General features: G+C 33.0%; 1 protein-coding gene across 2 annotated transcripts; it reads right to left on the bottom strand.

Annotated features, from left to right (window-relative positions):
- Nucleotides 1–237: 237 nt before the first annotated feature.
- LOC113513686 (probable ribonuclease ZC3H12B) lies at nucleotides 238–26,807 on the bottom strand. Of its 2 annotated transcripts, XM_052902106.1 has the most exons (7): nucleotides 26,587–26,807; nucleotides 25,772–25,897; nucleotides 11,967–12,851; nucleotides 10,697–10,872; nucleotides 5,776–5,877; nucleotides 3,381–3,500; nucleotides 238–2,580 (listed from the first exon to the last, which is right to left on the bottom strand). In XM_052902106.1, exons 3-7 carry the CDS (start codon nucleotides 12,738–12,740, stop codon nucleotides 2,346–2,348), a joined length of 1,407 nt encoding a protein of 468 aa, XP_052758066.1. In that variant the 5' UTR covers nucleotides 12,741–12,851; nucleotides 25,772–25,897; nucleotides 26,587–26,807; the 3' UTR covers nucleotides 238–2,345. The 2 variants fall into 2 exon arrangements, with proteins under 2 accessions (XP_052758066.1, XP_052758065.1); XM_052902105.1 differs by lacking the exon at nucleotides 25,772–25,897.

Below are 26,807 nucleotides of genomic sequence, written 5' to 3'. Positions count from 1 at the left end.
GGCTAACTGACCTGTTTTCATTCTCATCTATCACCCTTCACTGGTGCTCCGCCAGCGTATCCCATTAGCGCAGGTGGGGATTACCATACTATTTTTACCCATCAAAAAAAAATAGCTAACAAGCTGACGGCCCACCTACCCGTCAGGTAGTTCTAAGTTGCATAAAAAAATAGAGATACAAATGCAGAAAATAGTTTAAACAACATTAATCTATGACTACAAATAAAAATGCTAATATCAGATTCTTATTTTCTTTTAATTACAAACAGTAAACAAGACAATAACGACATGGCCGAAAGATTAATGTCGCAAAATGACAATATTAGAAATTTAATAATAAAAAAACCTCTCAATGGATATGAAACATTAAACAATGCTAGAAAACTGAAGTTTTACAGGTATTTAAAACACACGAGTACAAAATATACAAACGGATGGAATTAAATTGAATAACCAACAAACTAAAACATTTTGCTTCGATTATAGTCAGCATGTTTTCATAAGTGGATACAATTATGAACTAAAGGAATGTTTTTAATGAATCATTTGTAACAAATTCTTAGAAATCCCATGCAGATATTGCGACGGAAGTTGGCCGAAGTCGCTACACCCGAACTCGGCGTTACATCCAAAGTCGCTATAGCCACATGAATTTTGTACTAAAGTATGCTTTAAATTCGAGGGACTTAGATTTAACATCACAAGGTCGTAATAAATGAAATCCACAATATATATATATATATATATATATATATATATATATATATATATATATATATATATATATATATATACTTTTTAGTATGTTATTTGTGTGCTGTAATTTGAATAAATTATGTACCTATCTATCTATATATTGGTCAAATAAACATTTTATCAAAATCGGGTCAATATAAAATTTTTGGTTGAACAAATGAAATCGTATTTTTATGTAACACAATTTTAACCCTTTGCACTCCGCGCACTGACTCGGCGTCCTAACACTTAGGTAAGCGAAATCGTCTGTGTTCATCTTATAGTGCTTATGGTATGATCTTTTTGTTGTTGGCAACGTTTTTTTTCTTTCACATGTTCATTATGTTTACATTATAATAAGTCAACGAGTTATTGGTATCCTCTATTAGTTTGTAGGCTGGAGTAATAAATTAATAATGACATTTCGAGACATTAAAGTTCAATTAATAATTTTGCGAACATCGCATTTTATAAAAATAATCTTAATATTTTAACAGAAACCATTTTGACATTTTTGATGTGGTAACATTTAATGTAAAAATTCAAAAGGAATTACAAAATGGTAAACTGATGGTAGAATGTCACATAAATTGACAGTTGAAATTATACTATGGGGTTTCTTTTCATATAAAATTCAATTTCAATGAAGTCGAATTTTAAACGAATCTCCCATTTTATATGACAGCAATTAAGAATCTTTACGAACATTACAGAACTATTTTTAAAAATGTACAACTAACATTAATATATACGTAACAAATTACATTTAGGAAATAAATCAACAGTCTTCAAAAATATATGTTGTTATGTATAATACACATACAACGTCTCTATATAGAGGTATCACTTTTTACAATTTAAACAATATCTATTTATTTATGAGTAAAAACTACTTGAACACGATTTATCGAAAGTGCCAAAAAACAAACAGGGAAAAAAGGAACGAAAATAAATTTTAAACAAAAAATAAATTGTAACTTATCACTTTCAGTAAACAATTTATGTAAATTTTCATATTAAACTGATACAAATGTTATTAATGGAAAAAGTATGAAAAAAATCTGTTCTGGAAAATATATCAAGTTATTAATACTAGAAAAATTGTAATAAAAAATCCACACTTCGAAATTTTCTTAGGAAAAGTTGTTCTTTGTCTCATTACTAAAATAATCAACGGTTGCCACAACTACTTATTGGTGATTTTGCCGCAATCTCGTAAATACAATCAGTTTTTTCTATGCCGTTCCGTTTCACGCTGTATACTGAATTTAATAATTTACAATTTACATCAAAAAGTTAAATGTACAAGTATTAAATATACGATTAGACATCTTACTACAAAAGGGTGTCTTACATTTGTTTATGTCTAAACAAAAGGACGTATGTCTTTTACGAATAGATGCCTATATTAATAAATGCTATTAGTGTAATCTAGACTTTGGCAAATAAAGTTGCATACACTACTCCGACCAAAACTAGATTGAATCACTTTCGCTACACACTTCTTATATAGACACGAGTTCTAAAAAACTAACACGTATATAAATTACAATAAGGTTTAATTTTCATTAATTGGTAGCATTTAAGGGGGGGGGGGGGGGGATTCAGAACTAAAAAATTTGTACGTGCGACGTGACTGGTGGGTGCCTTAAGAACTCCTCCAGTGTCGGACCATTCCTCCCCAATGGGTCTTTGGGGAACATTATCATATCGTTGACCCACGTGAAGGGCAGTACTCTAGTTTCTATAACGGACCGCCATCTTGGATTCTCGTGGAGCAGGTCTCTATAGTTATCACCTGACACAATGATGCCATCAAATTCTGCGGCGCACTGTACTATGTATCTGGAATTGAAATATGGGTAAGGTTTATTAAAAAAAAATACGTATAACCTAGTGAAAAAAAAAAAAAACATCGTTACGACTATATTTCTTCATGGAGTAGTCAAAGGCATTAGCCAAGTATATTTAACAATCGTGTGGTCCTCAAAGAATCAAAGGTCACGTAAGTAAAGGTAAAGTTCCCGCCCTGCTGTGTTTAGTTAAGATAGTTTGTTTATTATAAGGTTTAATAATTGCCAATTTAGCAATGCACGTAATGGGTTAACGTGTCACTCCACAATTTCCATCTTTTGTTTGTTATGTTAGTATACGAGTATAAGTTCATATTTGTGTCGTACTTATAATTAGTTATTAGTTGCAAGTCAATTGTTAATCAGTTGAAATATATGTCATTACCAACTTCGTCGTATCAATTCATTTGGTAACATAGGAGTAAAGGTAGTAGAGGTAGTAGTAGCAATAGTAGAGGTAGTGATAGTAGTAGTAGGGGTAGTGGTAGTAGTAGGGTTAGCGATAGTAGTAGTAGCTGTAGTAGAAGGTAGTGATAGTAGTAGTAGCGGTGGTGGTAGTAGTAGGGGTAGCGGTAGTAGTAGAGGTAATGATAGTAGTAGTAGGGGTAGCGGTAGTAGTAGTAGCAGTAGTAGCAAGGGTAGTGGTCATAGCAGTAGGGGTAGTGATAGTGGTAGTACCAGTAGGGGTAGTGATAGTAGTAGTAGAAGTGATAGATAGTAGTAGTAGAAATAGTGATGTGTAGTAGTAGGTGTAGTGGTGGTGATAATAGTACTGGTTGTGGTAGTATTAACCTGTCATCATAAGACGCGACTCGCCGCCCCTGTATCTCCCTGGAAGGCGTGTAGACCACCAGCCCCTGTCTTTCCAGATCATCCAGCAGCCTTGGGTCGGAGCTCATACCGAATTTACACCTGTGGAGCACACCACGCCGTACGGCCACCAAACGTAAACCATATGTTTCGTTCCATTTACCTCTATCGACACATTAAACAGTTTTAAATATTAAGTTTTTTCAGTTTAGTGGCCGTACGTTAAAAGAGATTATGTTAAACCTTTTCGATACTTCTAATATCTGGCTGTTATAACATCGATTTATTAAGCAATATAAAATGACCAGTAAATTGACGGGCCACAAAACGGTGACCGTTACACGCTGTTCATGTCTAAATATGAACCGCATCATCATACCACAGAAAGGGCTGTGATGCTCACGGTACCACTTCAGCTTTGCCAATTATTCTTGGTTAACTTACATATCCGACACGCCTGCCTCCCTGTTGTGGTAGGCAGAAACATTGAGACGCTTAATATTTTGATTCAAAACGGACCTCTTTCGGTTTCTCCACATTCATCAATGTTGTCATACATGCTCGCCGCATGTGTTCCTGGCATACAATAGGCCAGCCCTTCCTTTCCCGTGGGTGTAGTAAGAGACGACTAAGAGAACTTACGATCGAGGGATGGGCAGCAGCGTACCTCTTAAAATATCTATGAAAGTTTAACTGCGATCGCCAACCTGCCTGCCAAGCGTGGCAACTACTGGCAAAACCTATCTTCTACCTATGTTCAGCAGTGGACAGTTAGTGGTTAATATAATGATAAACGCCGGATTTTGGCCCCTTCTTCGGTACGTCACATATCTGGTCAACATACGTCCGTCTAGGGCAACCCTTATCTACATCTCTATCTATTCGTGCTTGGTAAATCTTCTTCGTAATTCTTCTTTCATGCATTCTCTCCAAATAATCCAACCAAAGCAACATTACCTTCTCTATTCTTGTCACTACATGGTCTATACTACTTTCGATTTACTTTTTTTAATGAATTTTTTTATTCAACTTAGAATGGCAAACAAGCTGACGGCCCACCTGATGGAAAGTGGTAACCGTCGCCTATAGACATGAGCAGTACCATGGACATAACAGAGTATACTGTTTCAGCCAAGATACCCCCCATGCGGTGCCATTCCTGAGGACTCAGGTGTTATTTCTCTGTTCCCTGTAAATTCACTGCCATATCTCACCATTCAAACCGAAACACAGCCATGCAAACATAACTACTTCACGGTAGAAACACGAATAGGACAGAGGTGCCCAAGCAAACGACTTCTGTACAAAGTCTCCCTCCCTTGAATGAACATCCTTCTTTTTGTACATTAACTGTCAGAAAAATTGCTATATATGATAGAGGTAATCAAATGTACAAAAGCGAGCTTAACTCTAAAAGAGTTCTCTTCCAGCAACACCCAAAGTGGAAAGGAGTATCAATGTCAGCGAGTAGAGCGGTGTACAATATATAATGATTTTTTTATGTGCAAGTTCAACATGCGCATGCGCACACCGCAATTTATAGAACCTTACGACAGTAGGAGAATCGCCAATGTATTACCGACCTTTAAAATGGTAAACAGCCACTTCAACCCAAACGACCAGCACAGTCCATTAACGCTTGCAACATTATATAGGCCACTAGATGTCTTTAGCCCTTCTTTGCATGTTTTTTTTTTTATTGATAAATTAAATCAAGGTGATATAATTCATGTTTAAAATTAAAGAAAAAAATTATTATAAAATAAATTTGACAGCTACGTTTTTTTTCTGCAATGGACATTAAAAAGGTATCTAGACACGATCAACTTAAAGTGGACTTGTTCTTTTAAATAATTTTTGGGCATTCAATGTTATGATGGAAATTTTCACCATTATGCAAAGAAGGGTTAAATCATTCGTTTTTTAATATAGGCAACTGCGCTGGCAAATAGTATATGGCTGATGGAAAATGATTACTGTAGCCAATGGACCGATTTTGAAGAAACCTTATTATGCACTTTTTGAAAAACCTATGCTGCTTGGGACTCTGGGAAAAACTTTGGCAGGACGGTCATTCCACAGTTTGAGCATTGCGGGGGGGGGGGACCTCTCTAAAACCGTACCGAGACTAATATGGTTTAAAGACCATATATGTTCTAGCGTATGAGGATCAATTCCCTATCGATGGTGAGCGGTGTGATGACAAAAGAAGACTGTGAGTTAAAACCCATAGCCACCATTACATACAGGTGATATAATATCAAACAATTCCTCAGAACGCAATCCCTTATACAAACACTAATTCAGAAACAAAAATACACAGCAAAGACATGGAAAAGAACGTTTCCACGAGGTCCGTTCAAACTGTAATAATTACCTGAATCTTGGCACAAACGCCCTGACCACATGACCCCTTTTCAGGAAATAGTCAATACAAATTTTCAGGGCTTTCACTGAAAACTTCTTGCCTTTATTATATCTGTAACATTAAAAATTAATAAATACACAAGTATATAGATCAGTGTAATGGTTTCTCAAACATTTTTATGTCGTGACCCAAAAAAAAAACAAAGCCAAAAAGTAAAACGTCTTGCGACCAAATCACTATAGTAATGAAATTGAAGTCCTTTTCCTATATTTTTATTGTTTTTTTTTTTTTTGCTATATTCGCGTCAACTCGTGCTGTTCATGTATTAATGAATAATTTTAGCTATTAGTAGAAGCGTGGGGGAGTATCATGGGCGAAACATTATACTCTGTTATGTCCATGTTACTGCTCATGTCTATAGGCGACGGTTACCACTTTTCATCAGGTGGGCCGTCAGCTTGTCTGCCATTCTAAGTTGCATAAAAAAAAGCATACTCTGAATGAAATTAATAATTGAATAATTTGAAAATCATTCGAATAATCCAAATGAATTAAACGATTATTTCGAGGTCTTATTATTTTTCATTGGGACCCTCTTTATAATAACAAATGCAACCCCTGATTGAGAAACAATTTACTAAGGAAGTGGTAAACAGATTATTAATATAATAAATAAAAAAAAAATTGTAATGAGGGTAGGCCAGTACTAGATTGTTGGTGGGAAAAGTATTGTTAGCAATGGAATTTGACAGCCCCATTGCTAGCATATTGCTAGCAATCAACGTCTCGTCTTTTTTTTTATGGGTGAAAATGGAATGGTAACCCCGCCTGGGCTAACGGGATACGCTGGCAGAGCACCAGTGAAGGGTGATAGATGAGAATGAAAACAGGCCAGTTAGCTCATCATGATGAATTCAACAGGAATTAACCATGATAGTTTCCAGGGGGAACCGCAAGGAGGTCGACCTGGTTGGGTATATTGCTAGCAATAGGATTCTTAGTCACCGTTACTAACAATCCCTTTGCCGCTAATATGCCCTATTAAGTCGACCTTCACGTGGTTCCCCCTGGAAACCATCGTGAACAATTCTTGTTGAATTCGTCATGATGGGCTAACTGACCTGCTTCATCCTCACCTATCATCCTTCACTGGTGCCCCGCCGGTGTATACCGGTAGCGCGGGTGGGGTTACCATTCCATTATCACCCATTAAAAAAAGTACTAGGTTGTTATAAGTTGGAGAAGTGAAAGATGGTGTGATTATCAAATCTATCGGTGAATAAATTTTTGTTATCATATGGGAGAATAACATGACGGATGTTGTAAATAAATTTAGAATTGTAAAGCAGCTGCAGCAGAAGTAGTTTGGAAGTATATATGTAATATGTTTCTACTATATATATATATATATATATATATATATATATATATATATATATATATATATATATTATTTCGTAAAAATCGTGGCAAGATAACCATGGGTGATTCTATATTCTATATATAAGAAATTTAAAAATTATTTCTATGTTACTCAAACCTTTGCCAATTCTTAACCGATTTTGATAATTCTTTTTGAAATCGGGTAGATTAGGGTATTATTTCCGTATCATCATTTATGGAGCAAAATATTGCTCCTCTTTATCTTGGGAGGTCTGGGGTGGTGGGTATACCACCTCCACAGACCTCCTTGGCGCTGTATGCCGACGATCTACTTTGTTCAACGACATTACCCCGTCAAACTACACCTGCGTGACTTGCGTTTTCCAATAGATAATAATGGAATGGTATCCCCGCTTGCGTTAACGGTATACGCTGGTGGTGCACCAGTGAGGGATGATAGGCGAGATGTAAGAGCAGGTCAGTTAGCTCACCGTGATGAATACACCTGGAATTCAGCACGATGGTTTCCAGGAGGCACCATGTGGAGGTCGACCCGATAGTCCGCAATACTAGTAATTCCTTTCCCCCTCCGATCACCGTCACCTACTTGGGATGAACATAGATCGACGGCTCAACTTTAGCGCTCACGTCAAGGTACTGTACAACAAGACCAGAGTGGTCAACCACCTTCTGCGTCCAGCGTTGACAGCAATACTCCCTCTCCATACAAAGACGGCCGTCTTTAAGACGTACATTCGCTCGCGACTCACATACGCGGCGCCGGCATGGTACATCTACATTTCAGAAACCACCAAAAGCTCCCAACTCAGTTAAGTCTCATACTGCGTACCACTGCCGGCGCGCATAAGTATGTAAGGAACGCCACCTTGGAGAGGGACCTACGCATCCTTCCGCTGCACGACTTCATCGGCAGCCTGGCTACTAAGATGTTCGCGCGCATGGATGCGTCGACCTGGGATCACCTCAAGGGCCTAGTGCCTCTGCACGCACGACCTCTAGACCACTGTATGTAGTCACTATAGAAATAAATACAGTGTATAATTTCATACACAATATATAGAACGTCCAAATTAAAACAAACAAGCATTATACTTATTTATAAATTTTGGTAATGTGCGGGTATCAAAACCACGACCATCGAAAGGTGAGGTAGAGTTTTTAACAGCTGTACCTACAAAGTAATTAAATAAAGTGATATGTTTTTTTACAATATAGGGGGCATACGAGCATGCGGCTCACCTGATGGTAAGTGACTACCGCCGCCCATGATCACCCACAACACCAACGGCATTGCAGGTGTGCTGCTGGTCATTTAGGCTATTTTTTTAATAACCTATATATATATATATATATATATATATATATATATATATATATATATATATATATATATATATTTTCGTACATTTTAATTTCAGAAAAAGAAAACTCAATGAAATAAACAACCTCTAGATAGTGTATCAGGAGAAAACACACTAGATTTTAAGTTAGACCTGAAGTCACAAGTGTAAAAACCGCATCTAATTCGATGCCGTGATGTCATACGTATATATATATTCTTTATTGCACTTGTAAATTACAATGTTAATGCATTTATAAATATTGTGAGCAAGGGTGGACTTATCTCTGACAGAGATCTCTTCCAGTCAACCCAATGCAGTTAGAAAACATGTTGCTAGCGGGCAGCTGAAGTGCTACAACTATTAATATTTAGTGTACATAAACATAGACAGACAAAACTTATTTTTTTTTATGCAGCATATATGATTGTTTTGGCATTTATTAATCTTACTAAGACCCTTTATAATATTTTTTTTTTAATATCTCATATGATGATGTACAGACATATTTATTAAATTTGTTGTTTTCACCTTCTCGACTTATGTCGGCTTAAAAACATACCCCGTCCTGTAACCCACAGGAAAAAAGGTACATATGCCCCAGTTTTTTTTTTTATGTCCGTTTTCTACCTCGCCTTCTCTTTTATATTTATTAATATGAGAAAGTTGTAACCAGACGATAATTTTATTATATTAATAAACCAATTTGCAAAATTCTTGTTTTATTTACTTTCAGTTTGGTCACATGGAAATTTTATCAAAATCGATTCAGTAGTTTAGTTTTTAAATAAAAATAAATGCTTTATTATTTTTATTTAAAAACTAGTTATTTGTGGAATACAATGTAAAATCTTCACGACTCTGGAACGCGCTTCCTGATGCCATTAAGAGACTACCGACTAAACCGTCTTTCAAAAAAAGCGTTCACGCTCACTTTTTATTTTTATCCGAGCAGTAAGTACTTTATATTATTCTCAATTTCGTGTATAATATAGTATATGTCATATATGTGTAAGTATATTTGTTATTCATATATATTTATTCGTTTATATATGTAATCTTAGTATGTATGTATATCAATAATTACTAGTACCTCATTCGAGTATTCTGACACTTCCCTATGGTTGACTGGGAGAGAATGGTTTTAGCATTAAGTCCGCCATGTACACATACTCGTATGTACTAATGAATAAATAAATAAATAAAATTATTATATATTCTTGGTATATGTATCTATCTACCCATAGATTTGTTAACCACTTTAATATTATAAATACGAAAGTTTGTGATATTAATCTTGTACACAAAAATTATTGAACAGGGAGACATTGTACAAAAGTCGTTTGCTTGGGTACCTCTGTCCCATTCATGTTTCAACCGTGAAGCAGTTGTGTTTGCATGGCTGTGTTTCGGTTTGTATGGCGTGAATTTACTGGGTACAGAGGAATAACACCTGAATCCTCAGGAATGGCAATGCATGGGGGGTATCATGGGCGAAACAGTATACTCTGTTATGTCCATGGTACTGCTCATTTCTATAGGCGACGGTTACCACTTTCCATCAGGTGGGCCGTCAGCTCGTTTGCCATTCTAAGTTGTATAAAAAAAAAGGATCGAATGAAATTTGGCACATGGATAAAGTTTGTTACTCTTTCATGTAAAAACTGTTGAACAGATATGAATGAAGTTTGGCACATGAATAAGTTATATACAAACTTAAAGGACGCTTTATATACTGATCTATGCAGGTGAATCCGTGGGATAAAGATTGTAAATAATAAATATGATTAAAATCACCAGAGGGAGACTTTGTACAAAAGTCGATTACTTGGGTACCTCTGTCCCATTCGTGTTTAAACCGTGAAGAAGCTGTGTTTGCATGGCTGTTTCGGTTTGAAGGGTGGGATATGACGTGAATTTACTGGGTACAGAGGAATAACACCTGAGTCCTCAGGAATGGCAATGCATGGGGGGCATCATGGGCGAAACAGTATACTCTGTTATGTCCATGGTACTGCTCATGTCTATAGGCGACGGTTACCACTTTCCATCAGGTGGGCCGTTAGTTTGTTTGCCATTCTAAGTTGTATAAAAAAAAAAGAAATGGACATATGAGCTGATTTCTTATCCTGTGGGAGAAATATTAAACTCTTCATCCTGGTGGTGTCGCTAGGCTGCATACTCACTCCATAGCCACATTGCTACCATCAATAATAATCATTCTCAATCCAGTCTTGTTTTTGGAGTCTCTCATTGGGTTGTATATATTGCTACCTATACTGTTCCTGGAGGTGGACTGGCCAAGTATAACCTCCTTTATATAGGTATCCTCCACAGTTTCAGTTGCTTGGTTTTCACGGTCCTGAAAATAAAAAAAAAATGTTATTAGTCCGCGACTGCGCCTGTATGAATTACTACATAAAGTATCCTATCCTAGTACTAAGTTAGGGGGGGAAAGGGGTTGTTAGTAATGGGGTCTAATCGCCCCATTACTGGCAATATACCCTCTCAGGTTGACCTCCACGCGGTTCCCCCTGGAAACCATCATGTTTAATTCTTGTTGAATTCATCATGGTGGGCCAACTAACCTCTTCTCACCTATCATCTTCCACTGGTGCCTCGTCGGTGTATATCAATAGCGCGGGCGGGTTACCAATCCATTTTCACCCATTAAAAAAAAAGTACTAAGTTAGGATATACCCTACACATATACTAAATTTAATTCCAATCTGTTTAGCAGTTTTTGCATGAAATATTAACTAACATCCATCCATCATTGCAAACTTTCACGTTTATTATATACATGGGATGACATTAATGGTTTCTCTTGGAAACCATTGGTGAATTACTCTTGTGGAGGTCCACAAGAATAATTCTCCGGAGTTAATATTTCACTGCTGCCCCGCCAGTGTATACTGATAGCACAGGCTGGGTTACCATTATCATATATTAAATAAAAATCCTGGAAGAAATACAGTTAGCTTGGGATCAGTCCCAGGATGAGGGACCAGCCTACTATACTAGCAATATCCAAAAGTACAGCTTTCTGCATCTTTCTTTATTTTATTATTATTATTAATTAACTTTATTAAAGTTGAAAGTTAAAGTAAAGTAGTTGTTTGCATGACTGTATTTCAGTTTGAAATGTGGGGTATGGCAGTGAATTTACAGGGTACAGAGGAATAACACTGAAGTCCTCAGGAATGGCAACACATAGGTGTATCATGGACGAAACAGTATACTCTGTTATGTCCATGGTACTGCTCATGTCTATATATATATATATATATATATAATACATTGCTATATCTATTGCCTATAGGCAACGGTTACCACTTTTCATCAAGTGGGCTATCAGCTGGTTTGCAATTTTAAGTTGCATAAAAAAAGCTTGTTTGCCATTCTAAATTGTATAAAATAAAAGAGAAGGTAAAGCCAAATATCTGTGCAACTTACTTTAATATTTAGTAGACGTGTCACCTTCTTTGGGACATTACAACCGTTGCATATGCTCTGGGTAATCAGTTCTAGGAGTTTTCCTTTGTCCGATGCATCCAAATTTGCAATACAACTAGCAAAATTGAACATTTTCTTTTTATTGTATTTATTTTCTAAAATGGTAACATCTGAATCACCACTCATTGACAAATTTGCACTGGTGGCCGTCACTAAAGTGCAATCTTGATTGTCTGTGGTATTTGCCAAATCTATAATGGTGTTCACATGGCTATCTGTATTGGCTTTGGGTGTATCCATTGTGAGATCAATAGTTAAGAAGGAATCACTGTTTATTTTCTTTGTTACATTGCAATTTTCATTTATATTAATGATAGGTGAGGTGGTAGTAGATAATGGTGTTGAACAACTTTTAGGATTTTGTATACTTTTTGGTGTACAACAGTTCTTGTGGGGTACTGTAACATTGTCTGTATCATCATTGATGATTATAGTGCTGATTTTTCTTTTCTTAGATACACTCATATTTGTATTTGATAATTGTCTTTTGTTGCTACACTTTAAGCTGTCATCGAGTACAATAACACTGTTATTATTAGATGCATTGATGGAAACACTATTATTTCTAGACAGCATCGTAACATTAGTACTATCTTCGGAATGATTTAAACTAGAGTCGCTTTCATTACGTAGACGTTCAAATAATTTCTTTATCTTGATTTCTGTTTTTCTTCTCGTTCTTTTGTCTTGCATTTGTATCTTTACAGCACTCATCGATTTCTTTCGCACAAACAAACTTTTTTCTTTTTTGTTCGTGATGGATCTGTTAGATTTCTTACTGGATGGCGTTGTATTGGTCTGATCTTCTAGTATAATTTTCTTATCCTGATACAGAATAATAAGTACAATAAGTAGATAAAGCTAGATGATTTTTATTAGACACTCTTTATTGTTTTCTCCAAAAAGATTACAATAGTAGACTTATTGTAGATATAATTATGAGAAATCATAATAGTGAGAAAATAATGGGTGACCTTATTGCGTAAAGCGATCTCTTTCAGACAACCTTTGGATGGAGAGGATGTGATGGTCCCCCCCCCCCCTGTGTGTGTACCCCTTTATATATTAACTACCTTCTAAACTAACCTACACATGGAAAACCTACAAAGCCTAAGAAAAGCCTACGAAGGCTTTACCTAATGAAATCTATGAAAATATAATGAAAATCTACCCTAAAGAAAGGCCTAACACCCTCAATATAGCCCATACCTATATTACCTTATACACCCTAAACATCTTATGAATCTTAAAAAACCTTACAATAAACACATAATATTGAACAGATTTTATAGTAGAACACTTGATCATTTGGCCAGATAAATAAATGTGTGATCGTCTAGTAATGTAGGACCCGTTGTGTGTGTAATAACCAAAAGGTTCTTTAATTGGTATATGATAGGAGTTAAATAATAAAGATAATTGATAAAGCTTTAAGGATTAAGAATAATTAATGAATTATACTCATTATTCGTGCAACTAGGAAGTTGTTAATTTAATATTAAATTACAGAATAATTGTAATAAAAAAAATGGGGGAGCGGTCGGGCCCCTCACACGCCCGGACCAGTGGAAGACTTTCCAACTATCTATAACTCTTCCTCCAAAAAGGTAGGGAAGGGTATAACTATTTATTAATGCACTCTGATGGTAATAAGGGAATGAGTATTCTCAGTTCCAAACCAAACATAAGTACATTTACTTCAACATTACAGTGGCTCCACCAGCCCCACGATGCTTCCAGTATAAATTAGTTTTGCCAGAGGCAAAAGGATCGGAACTGAAATCCCAGGATCACTCCGACACGAGAGCTTACTCATGGGCGATGACCCTTTCAGTCCTATATGGCGACATAGAGATCACCCACTAACAGTACGAAACTGTTTCCCAGCGTCACCCTGTTACGAGCTTACTCAATGGGGGTTTCCCTTCGGCTCCACAAGAGATCAGACCAAGAAGCGAGATCACCCAGACACCAGAACCTACTTTGTTGGGACATAAACCTTCGGCCCTATAATGTGACATTAGAGATCACCTGTGAAGACAGTCCGATAGAGATGAAGATTTGTGTGATAGGGGATACCTTCCACACCCTGGAATTGGCCAAGCCATATAATGTTGATAATTGCTATATCATAACATAGCATTGTCAATTTAATATTATTTACTTAATACCAAGAATACTCAAGGTTCAAGTTAAATCTGTTGATTAGGCCGGAGCCTAAAAACGAGTAGTCCAACCCATAGGTCGAGAGCTACTAAAAGTAATGAGTGCTATTGAATGAACTATAAGTCCAGTCAATTATATTATTGTGTATTATTGTTGATTAACCACATTGTGAATTAACCAATTATTTATTCAAAGAGATATATCTAAAGGAACTATAAGTCCTTTAAAAGACACTGATTAATCACAAGTTAACAACGTCTCGTGAAATAACCAGTTGGGTTTTCTATAAGTTTGAGGACACTAAGTCCAACAAGCTATTATTGTGTTGAGAGTAATAGAGATCTTTTGTAATATTTGTAGAGGTTTGATTAATCATATTGTGAAATAATCAGATTAAATAATTATGTAGCTTTATAGAGAGGACTATAAGTCCTAATTGGTTGTTGTCATAAGTACTGATAAATTACACATTAAAGTGCCAGGTCAATTATTATATATATAGGTATATAGGAAGGACAATAAGTCCTATTTGTGTATGTTGTAGTAGTAGAGGCAATATATTGCATAATTATAATGTGAAAGATATAGATTAAATATATATTTGTATAGAAAGGACAGTAAGTCTCATACAATTGTTGTAGCTGTACTATAGTTACACTATATCTACTTCCTTTTAGTGTCTTAGTAAACCTATTTACTAAAAGGATTTCTCAGATAAACAAGTGTTTTAGTGTTTAAATCATCATGATTAAATCCCTAAGAAATTAGGTCTTTAAATAATTATCATATCATTTAAGTGAAATTTCTCATATAAATAATTCCAATATTTCCCCTACAGTTATTATAAAATAACAGAAAATTATATAAATTTTCTATAGACTTAGATATAGAATCATAACGTGTATAATCTCCTTTTGTTTGACATCTGTCACATTAATGACGTATTGAATGACGTATTGATGTATTGAATTGAATTTTGATTATCTATCACAACTGTCAACGTAACAAATACTAGCAAGTTTGTTTATTTGTATTTGTTTAATATAATTAAATATAAAATCATCATATATCAACCGTAATATATAACTAAATTATCAGTGATATAAATAATCAAGGTTTACACCAGTAATAATTAATAGTATCCAGTAATACTGCAGTTTTATATTCATATCAGTAGCCAAGCTTACTCTCAAATTCAAGAATGAACAGAAGATTAGAAGTTTAACATTCTTATTGCAATTGTACTTGCAATAATATATACACACAGTACTAATTATCAAGAACATTCCTCAAATACATGTGTGGTGAAGATTTCCCAATATGCTATCTATTTGATTTCTAACCTCTAATGTAAATTTATTAAAGAAGTGAATAATCAGTGTTAATGTTTGCTTTATTAATATTTAAAGTAATTGTCCTAACTTGATATTAATAGGATAATATCTCCTTGGATACAGTCCGACATAAACATATAACTCAATAATTAAATTTATAAAATACTAATATTATATTTTACTACTTGTATATCTCCATACTATTCCCATAAAATATTCAAAACATGTATATTAAATATAAATCCAGTAAATATTCACTAATATTAACCCTGTCTGAACTTGTCTAGTCAATATAACATGAACAAACAACACACATACAAACCTTATCGCCAGGACAACTTCCTTTCTAAATATGAGTAAAATACATAACTCATACTTGTCATTTAGTACTAATTTTATACTGTACCTCATACCTAGTTAAGAATAACTATAGTCAGAGAATCCTTTAGTACATTTATTACCATTAGGAAATAAATCCACACCCATAATATCAGCATAATTAAATATTATTAGAAACCAGTAATACATACAGAATTGTTATTATCAGCTTGCTTACTACAATAAAATCAATATTAAAGTTTATAATAAATCAAGACAAAATATCTATTTACACAATACAGGCTTGTTTACCATAAACACCCCACAGTCACATGAATTTATCTACTAACACAATAATGTATTAAAAGTATTACATCCGCATAAAATCACTTACAACAGTTAAACTGTCTCTTTGTACATCTGGTGTAAAACAAATCTTTACATGTAGTCATGGGTAATCAAATATAGACTTAAGAATCATTAGTCTGGTCGACCGAGTAATGGTATAAAAACACTTCACCATGAAGCGTTAAGTATGAACAGATATTCCAAACCAACACTGTAATAGTGTAATAAATACAAATATTTCATCATCATCATCGTCTCAACCATCACCAATCCACGACTGAACACAGGCAATTTCCCACAGACTAACACAAGGAACGGCCCCACAATATACATAAAACAGTCACTCCAAACAATGGAGGTAACCCACACCGCACTTGCATTTACAGGGTCGCCACTCAATAACCCCTCTCTCTCATCAATGGCTGTTTCCCCAACAATGAGACCAGACCATAGTCACTTTAGTCTATTATCCTCAATAAATAAATACTTTATAATAACTAGATATGAAACTAGTTAGTATTGTAATAGTTCAATAGTTGATTCAATAAGTATTTTCCAAACTGGACAATTAGAACATTGAATCAAATTGATGAAGTTCTATCAAACGACCATATAATTGGATTTTTTATATGAGTAGAATAACGTAAGTACGTAAATTATATTGATGTAAACTTTGTTCAAATGTGATTGCATTTAACGATATACGCATTACCTAAAGGTATATGGACTCGACTAAATACGTATTTTAATAGTTGTTGGGAAAAATATTAAGTATAGACTTTGCCTGTGATCACAGTCAAAAATCTAACTACGTAGTAATAAATGGAACAAGCTCACCGGATTCTCCAGTCTTCTATTGATTAATTTCACACACTTAATCCATAGTGATACACTAAGATCTCAAACCCCTTCATCGAACCAGTCCCTCCTAGATCTATATCCTAGTTATTTTTTTTATTTTATTGCGCAGTTCCTTAAAACACGACTCCTGCGCCATTTTTTTTTTCTTTTTTTCCGCAATTCCTAAAAAGCGACTCCCGCGCGCCCGCCGATCTGCCGGCCCTCCTTTTCTTTCTATTTTTTTTTTCTCACCTAGTAACGTCATAGATTATGTCACCGAAGGGTAGATATTTCAATAATCGGATTTAGCCTATTATTCGAACTGAACTTTTCTTTAAATTCAATTTAATTATATGTTAACGTATTTTGGTATTTTATATTAAATTGATTATCGAATTTATAAAACTTTAAAGGCTCTCATAACCTTATTAAACTGTGTTGTATGTATCTTTTTTTTTACACCTGATGATAAAAAGGTAAACTATAATTTGGTTATATATAAAATATAATATATTTTTGTTTAATTTATTTAATTTTCTTGTGACATCCACTACACTTTGGAAACACATCAAAGGAGTTTCCCTTCTGTGTCAATATTTCATATATGATAACGTCTTCTCTGTATACTATTGTGAACCTTGACTTTGAAGTTTGTTTATATTAAATAGCTCAGCTTTCGCAGCGGTCACCCATAGGAACCCCTGTTTCTTTTCTATGTACTTATATGGTATTAAACCTATTGTACTATAGGCGAACCGTCACATCCGGCCCCTTAATTATCAAGGAGTTTACCGGATTGATAATTACAAATATTCTGTTGCACTCCCCTTCCCCTCTTGAATCTATTTCCCTATAAGCGAACCGTCACATCCGGCCCCCTAATTATCAAGAAGTTTACCGGATTGATAATTACAATAAGATAAGTTTTATATGTAATAAATTCAATGCATGTAATTACAATGTCATAAACAGCATAAATGAATACAATCCTAAATGTGTGTAAAGGAATCTATAAAACCTAAATGTTTGAAAAGCCTAAGTTTGTGATGAGTCTAAATGTATAAAACCTGAATATGTGAAGAGCTTCAAGTAAAGAACCTAATAGATACTCTATTTGTATCAGTAAATTTAGATAAAGTATCTATTTAAAGATACAAGTTAAACATCTAAGTGGAAGTTCAGAATAAAAGCCTAAATGTATGAGTGTAATGTATCAACAAGCGAAAGAGCCTAAATAGAAACCTAAAGCGAAATGAAGTGAAAAATCTAAGCATTAAAATGTAATAAATGCAAAAAGAAAGAATCCTAAAATAATTGTCTAAGTGTAAATAAATAATTAGATAAAATCCCTAGTACATATATTCAATTGAAAGATAATTGCTATGTTACTAAAAGCATAACTAGAATATCCCAATAGTTAAAATATTTTAACTATTTAATAACATATAATTAAATATTAAAATGGAGATGTTCAAATAAATTTGTCAAAATAAATTTAAACAATATGAATAAAACTTTATGAAATGTCTAAGTTAACCACAAATACATATTTTATCTAAGAAATAAACCTAATATTCATTGAATAATAATAAAAAAAGATATAACAGTCCCTAAGAAATTCAAATAAATTTAATTTTTATTTATTAATTTTAATCATAGAAGTAAAGCTTATATAATTAATAATTTATCACCACCGGCCCCCCTGTTTGACAATTTTTGCACGGCCCCCCAATTTTAAGACTTTTATAAATATGTTGCATAAAATAATACAAACGGCCCCATAGTTTAAAACTCTTATCTGTCTGACAAATTTTGCACGGCCCCCCACTTTTAAGACTCCTATAAATATGTTGCATAAAATAATACAAACGGCCCCCATAGTTTAAAACTCTTATTATAAGAAATTCCTTTAATATACTTAAATTACCAATGACTATTTCTTAATACTCTCAGAAATAACATGATCAATAAGTTTTATAATAAAATATTATGTAACCCCATTAGATAGGTAGATAGACACCCCCCATCGCCTCCTCCAAAAGATCACAACAGCAAACCCAACATAAATACAACCAACTATATTAGATACATCAATTAATTTATTTTGTACAATAAATTATCATTTAAAAAGATACAAATGTCTTGTGTTATGTGCAATTACAAAGAGCAAAATAAACTAAGTGTGCGCAACATCTAAGTATGCAAAATGCTTAGGCATGTAAAGAGTGTACATGTATAAATAACCTACAAAATCTCCCTTTGATATAAGTATAAGTTTTTTTTTTTTTTTTTTATAATAAAGTGTCTAAGTCAAAATAAGTAAATAATCAAATAAAATCTGAACTATAATTGTAAAGTGAAATAAAGAAATTATGTGAAGAAACTAAATAAAATATTTATAATAGCATCCTAATTAATTGTTGGAATTAAATTTAACAATATGAAAACATTTAATAAAATTTTCATATTTAGATAATTAAATAAGGTAACTAAAAGCCCTAAGTAACCTTAATGATATTTTATGAAACGTCTAACTTTCAATTTGAAACCCCTATAAAACATTGTATAAGCTATTTAAACATCCTAGATCAAAATCAAATCATATATTTTTTTTTTATATATATATATAATCACTGTCACTACATCATAAAAGTTTATGAAATAAAAGTCAATTGGACATTTTCTCAGAAATAAATAATGTCATTAATTCATCTTAAATTATTTCTTTAATAATAAAATGAGATTAATAAATTTTATGTATAAGTCATTATAGGATAATTATTGTTTATAAATTTAATATAATGTTAAATTAACAGTTCAGTAAGTATTGAGAATTAATGAAGTAAAAGAATAATAAATGTGTCCTATAGCATAAACTTAGATCAATGTGAACTGAATATAACCTAGCAAACTATCCTTGCTGCTATTGTTATGTACCTATGAGTGTAATACTTAATATTATTTACTCAATTGATATAGAGTAAAATAAAATATAAACCAAATCATGTAAATTTGTTGTATAATCGACTACAATAGGTAACCACTGAATGAATTTGGTAAATTAAATCCTAAGAACATGAGATAACAGTTAAATAGGTTATTTACCTATAGACATAGAAATCATGAAATTAGGTCCAAATCCTAGATCTATGACGGTATAATTATTTAGTCATAATCATCAAAGTTGGTTTTGAGTTATACTATTAGTAGATATTACTGTTTAACTTTATACTCCTTCATATTTTAATAACCAATACCTGAAGTCACAAGCTCCAATTGTGACCAAGTGTTCTTATTGATCTGATATGTAAATAGCCATGAACCAATTATATATCCTGGTCACGGCACCAATTGTGATGGTCCCCCCCCCCCCTGTGTGTGTACCCCTTTATATATTAACTACCTTCTAAACTAACCTACACATGGAAAACCTACAAAGCCTAAGAAAAGCCTACGAAGGCTTTACCTAATGAAATCTATGAAAATATAATGAAAATCTACCCTAAAGAAAGGCCTAACACCCTCAATATAGCCCATACCTATATTACCTTATACACCCTAAACATCTTATGAATCTTAAAAAACCTTACAATAAACACATAATATTGAACAGATTTTATAGTAGAACACTTGATCATTTGGCCAGATAAATAAATGTGTGATCGTCTAGTAATGTAGGACCCGTTGTGTGTGTAATAACCAAAAGGTTCTTTAATTGGTATATGATAGGAGTTAAATAATAAAGATAATTGATAAAGCTTTAAGGATTAAGAATAATTAATGAATTATACTCATTATTCGTGCAACTAGGAAGTTGTTAATTTAATATTAAATTACAGAATAATTGTAATAAAAAAATGGGGGAGCGGTCGGGCCCCTCACACGCCCGGACCAGTGGAAGACTTTCCAACTATCTATAACTCTTCCTCCAAAAAGGTAGGGAAGGGTATAACTATTTATTAATGCACTCTGATGGTAATAAGGGAATGAGTATTCTCAGTTCCAAACCAAACATAAGTACATTTACTTCAACATTACAGTGGCTCCACCAGCCCCACGATGCTTCCAGTATAAATTAGTTTTGCCAGAGGCAAAAAGATCGGAACTGAAATCCCAGGATCACTCCGACACGAGAGCTTACTCATGGGCGATGACCCTTTCAGTCCTATATGGCGACATAGAGATCACCCACTAACAGTACGAAACTGTTTCCCAGCGTCACCCTGTTACGAGCTTACTCAATGGGGGTTTCCCTTCGGCTCCACAAGAGATCAGACCAAGAAGCGAGATCACCCAGACACCAGAACCTACTTTGTTGGGACATAAACCTTCGGCCCTATAATGTGACATTAGAGATCACCTGTGAAGACAGTCCGATAGAGATGAAGATTTGTGTGATAGGGGATACCTTCCACACCCTGGAATTGGCCAAGCCATATAATGTTGATAATTGCTATATCATAACATAGCATTGTCAATTTAATATTATTTACTTAATACCAAGAATACTCAAGGTTCAAGTTAAATCTGTTGATTAGGCCGGAGCCTAAAAACGAGTAGTCCAACCCATAGGTCGAGAGCTACTAAAAGTAATGAGTGCTATTGAATGAACTATAAGTCCAGTCAATTATATTATTGTGTATTATTGTTGATTAACCACATTGTGAATTAACCAATTATTTATTCAAAGAGATATATCTAAAGGAACTATAAGTCCTTTAAAAGACACTGATTAATCACAAGTTAACAACGTCTCGTGAAATAACCAGTTGGGTTTTCTATAAGTTTGAGGACACTAAGTCCAACAAGCTATTATTGTGTTGAGAGTAATAGAGATCTTTTGTAATATTTGTAGAGGTTTGATTAATCATATTGTGAAATAATCAGATTAAATAATTATGTAGCTTTATAGAGAGGACTATAAGTCCTAATTGGTTGTTGTCATAAGTACTGATAAATTACACATTAAAGTGCCAGGTCAATTATTATATATAGGTATATAGGAAGGACAATAAGTCCTATTTGTGTATGTTGTAGTAGTAGAGGCAATATATTGCATAATTATAATGTGAAAGATATAGATTAAATATATATTTGTATAGAAAGGACAGTAAGTCTCATACAATTGTTGTAGCTGTACTATAGTTACACTATATCTACTTCCTTTTAGTGTCTTAGTAAACCTATTTACTAAAAGGATTTCTCAGATAAACAAGTGTTTTAGTGTTTAAATCATCATGATTAAATCCCTAAGAAATTAGGTCTTTAAATAATTATCATATCATTTAAGTGAAATTTCTCATATAAATAATTCCAATATTTCCCCTACAGTTATTATAAAATAACAGAAAATTATATAAATTTTCTATAGACTTAGATATAGAATCATAACGTGTATAATCTCCTTTTGTTTGACATCTGTCACATTAATGACGTATTGAATGACGTATTGATGTATTGAATTGAATTTTGATTATCTATCACAACTGTCAACGTAACAAATACTAGCAAGTTTGTTTATTTGTATTTGTTTAATATAATTAAATATAAAATCATCATATATCAACCGTAATATATAACTAAATTATCAGTGATATAAATAATCAAGGTTTACACCAGTAATAATTAATAGTATCCAGTAATACTGCAGTTTTATATTCATATCAGTAGCCAAGCTTACTCTCAAATTCAAGAATGAACAGAAGATTAGAAGTTTAACATTCTTATTGCAATTGTACTTGCAATAATATATACATACAGTACTAATTATCAAGAACATTCCTCAAATACATGTGTGGTGAAGATTTCCCAATATGCTATCTATTTGATTTCTAACCTCTAATGTAAATTTATTAAAGAAGTGAATAATCAGTGTTAATGTTTGCTTTATTAATATTTAAAGTAATTGTCCTAACTTGATATTAATAGGATAATATCTCCTTGGATACAGTCCGACATAAACATATAACTCAATAATTAAATTTATAAAATACTAATATTATATTTTACTACTTGTATATCTCCATACTATTCCCATAAAATATTCAAAACATGTATATTAAATATAAATCCAGTAAATATTCACTAATATTAACCCTGTCTGAACTTGTCTAGTCAATATAACATGAACAAACAACACACATACAAACCTTATCGCCAGGACAACTTCCTTTCTAAATATGAGTAAAATACATAACTCATACTTGTCATTTAGTACTAATTTTATACTGTACCTCATACCTAGTTAAGAATAACTATAGTCAGAGAATCCTTTAGTACATTTATTACCATTAGGAAATAAATCCACACCCATAATATCAGCATAATTAAATATTATTAGAAACCAGTAATACATACAGAATTGTTATTATCAGCTTGTTTACTACAATAAAATCAATATTAAAGTTTATAATAAATCAAGACAAAATATCTATTTACACAATACAGGCTTGTTTACCATAAACACCCCACAGTCACATGAATTTATCTACTAACACAATAATGTATTAAAAGTATTACATCCGCATAAAATCACTTACAACAGTTAAACTGTCTCTTTGTACATCTGGTGTAAAACAAATCTTTACATGTAGTCATGGGTAATCAAATATAGACTTAAGAATCATTAGTCTGGTCGACCGAGTAATGGTATAAAAACACTTCACCATGAAGCGTTAAGTATGAACAGATATTCCAAACCAACACTGTAATAGTGTAATAAATACAAATATTTCATCATCATCATCGTCTCAACCATCACCAATCCACGACTGAACACAGGCAATTTCCCACAGACTAACACAAGGAACGGCCCCACAATATACATAAAACAGTCACTCCAAACAATGGAGGTAACCCACACCGCACTTGCATTTACAGGGTCGCCACTCAATAACCCCTCTCTCTCATCAATGGCTGTTTCCCCAACAATGAGACCAGACCATAGTCACTTTAGTCTATTATCCTCAATAAATAAATACTTTATAATAACTAGATATGAAACTAGTTAGTATTGTAATAGTTCAATAGTTGATTCAATAAGTATTTTCCAAACTGGACAATTAGAACATTGAATCAAATTGATGAAGTTCTATCAAACGACCATATAATTGGATTTTTTATATGAGTAGAATAACGTAAGTACGTAAATTATATTGATGTAAACTTTGTTCAAATGTGATTGCATTTAACGATATACGCATTACCTAAAGGTATATGGACTCGACTAAATACGTATTTTAATAGTTGTTGGGAAAAATATTAAGTATAGACTTTGCCTGTGATCACAGTCAAAAATCTAACTACGTAGTAATAAATGGAACAAGCTCACCGGATTCTCCAGTCTTCTATTGATTAATTTCACACACTTAATCCATAGTGATACACTAAGATCTCAAACCCCTTCATCGAACCAGTCCCTCCTAGATCTATATCCTAGTTATTTTTTTTATTTTATTGCGCAGTTCCTTAAAACACGACTCCTGCGCCATTTTTTTTTTCTTTTTTCATTCGCAATTCCTAAAAAGCGACTCCCGCGCGCCCGCCGATCTCCGTCCCTCCTTTTCTTTCTATTTTTTTTTTCTCACCTAGTAACGTCATAGATTATGTCACCGAAGGGTAGATATTTCAATAATCGGATTTAGCCTATTATTCGAACTGAACTTTTCTTTAAATTCAATTTAATTATATGTTAACGTATTTTGGTATTTTATATTAAATTGATTATCGAATTTATAAAACTTTAAAGGCTCTCATAACCTTATTAAACTGTGTTGTATGTATCTTTTTTTTTACACCTGATGATAAAAAGGTAAACTATAATTTGGTTATATATAAAATATAATATATTTTTGTTTAATTTATTTAATTTTCTTGTGACATCCACTACACTTTGGAAACACATCAAAGGAGTTTCCCTTCTGTGTCAATATTTCATATATGATAACGTCTTCTCTGTATACTATTGTGAACCTTGACTTTGAAGTTTGTTTATATTAAATAGCTCAGCTTTCGCAGCGGTCACCCATAGGAACCCCTGTTTCTTTTCTATGTACTTATATGGTATTAAACCTATTGTACTATAGGCGAACCGTCACATCCGGCCCCTTAATTATCAAGGAGTTTACCGGATTGATAATTACAAATATTCTGTTGCACTCCCTTCCCCTCTTGAATCTATTTCCCTATAAGCGAACCGTCACAAGGAGAAATAATTACTGAATATTACATCAATAATGAAAATGCCGATCAACTAAAGAAGTGTGCTGAGATTATAAAATTGTTAAGTTGAAATACTGACTTAAAAAAATAATATGACTTTTTTATTGGGAAGTAATTATTAAAAATTATCATAAGTGTTTATTATGGTATGAATCATTAAAGCCATATAATTAGTATTAGTAGTAAAGTCCTTGGATGTTTACTTAATAAGATAGTAACTTGACAAGACCACAATTTGAAGATTTAAACATAAGTAACATTAATAAATAAAGAGAAAATATAGTTAACTTTCCCAGTATACATATAAGCATGGTTGCAGGATGGGCAACAGCATCCCTTTTAAAACATCACCGAAGGGTAACTGCAGTTGCCAACTTGCCTGAGAAGTGTGGCAATTAACGGCAAAACCCACAAAATGGCAGAGTTTTCAGCAGTAGACGTAGGAGCAGTTAATGACTGACATGATGAGTATGACAAGAAAAAAGCAATACATCAAGGAATTAACATAACAATACTTACGTTTGTTAGAATTAGCAGTCACATTACAATAGAATTATAAATGTAACTAAAAAAAACTACACAATCTACAGTTTTTGATGTTTGTACAAACATCTATCATAGATAGTACTGTCATCACAATTTTATCTAAAAATTATAGATTTATTTAAAATGAATTACTTATATAAATAAACTTTACATAATGTGAGTTTGTACATATGAAGTTATCAATGACACTAATGCATTCTAAAAATTTACTCTAACCAAATGCAAAAACTGTTTTTTGAGTAGCTAGTACAGTCTGATATAGTGTGTCTACAATCTGATGGAAGAATAAAGGACATTTCTGGGAATAAATCAAGGTCACATTTTCATATCAATCACATTTTGTATACAATTTAAATGGAACTTTGACATCAACAACAGAAAGTCTGATATTATTTTCGATACGATAGACATTTTACCTTAATGTTTTTTGTGCAAAAGCGAAACATCAATTTTTGGTATTCTTTAAAAAAATATATACATTATATGTAGATAGTATGATGAAACATGTGTTTCTTTATTGCAAAATAATTATTTGTAATAATATTACAAAATAATTTGTCATAAAGGTCAAAAGGAATTGTAAAAAAAAAGGTCGTTGTTGATTTTCAATATGACAAAATTTGTATACCAAAATATAATTTTATGAACTAGCTACAATTCGTAGCGTAAGAACACTTTGTATGAGCAATGAAAGTATAATATTTCTACGTATAAATTGATATTTTAGAAAAAAAAATGCAGGTATAACTAACAATGTTCTACTAAAGATTATTAAAATTAAAACTAACAGAAGGTCGAGCACTCGATGGTTTTCCCATTACATTGCACTGTATGAACAAACTGATATATTTTATTTGTCAGCAATTACTTTAATTTATGCTTTTATTATAATTTAAGATCAAAAGTCTAAAAGAGAACCCATTGGTTTGTAAATAACAAAAAGAAAAGCACAGAGACTAATTGCAACATTCACAATTGATATTTTTTTTTAGTACATTTGTTTCGTTGT

The sequence above is a fragment of the Galleria mellonella genome, unplaced genomic scaffold (genome assembly GCF_026898425.1).
Source record: "Galleria mellonella isolate WM207_F2 unplaced genomic scaffold, CSIRO_AGI_GalMel_v1 utg87, whole genome shotgun sequence".
NCBI lineage: Eukaryota > Metazoa > Arthropoda > Insecta > Lepidoptera > Pyralidae > Galleria > Galleria mellonella.
Note: the sequence above shows the minus strand (reverse complement) of the source record. Positions and strands in the feature narration are given on the sequence as shown.

Coding starts and splice junctions, on each gene's coding strand:
- LOC113513686 (XM_052902105.1), bottom strand. CDS start 26,616: ATGGGAAAACCATCGAGTGCTCGACCTTCT. Junction 12,852..26,586: donor CATCGAGTGCTCGACCTTCT/GTTAGTTTTAAT, acceptor ATTCTGTATCAG/GATAAGAAAATTATACTAGA. Junction 2,581..3,380: donor GTCGCGTCTTATGATGACAG/GTTAATACTACC, acceptor TTTCAATTCCAG/ATACATAGTACAGTGCGCCG.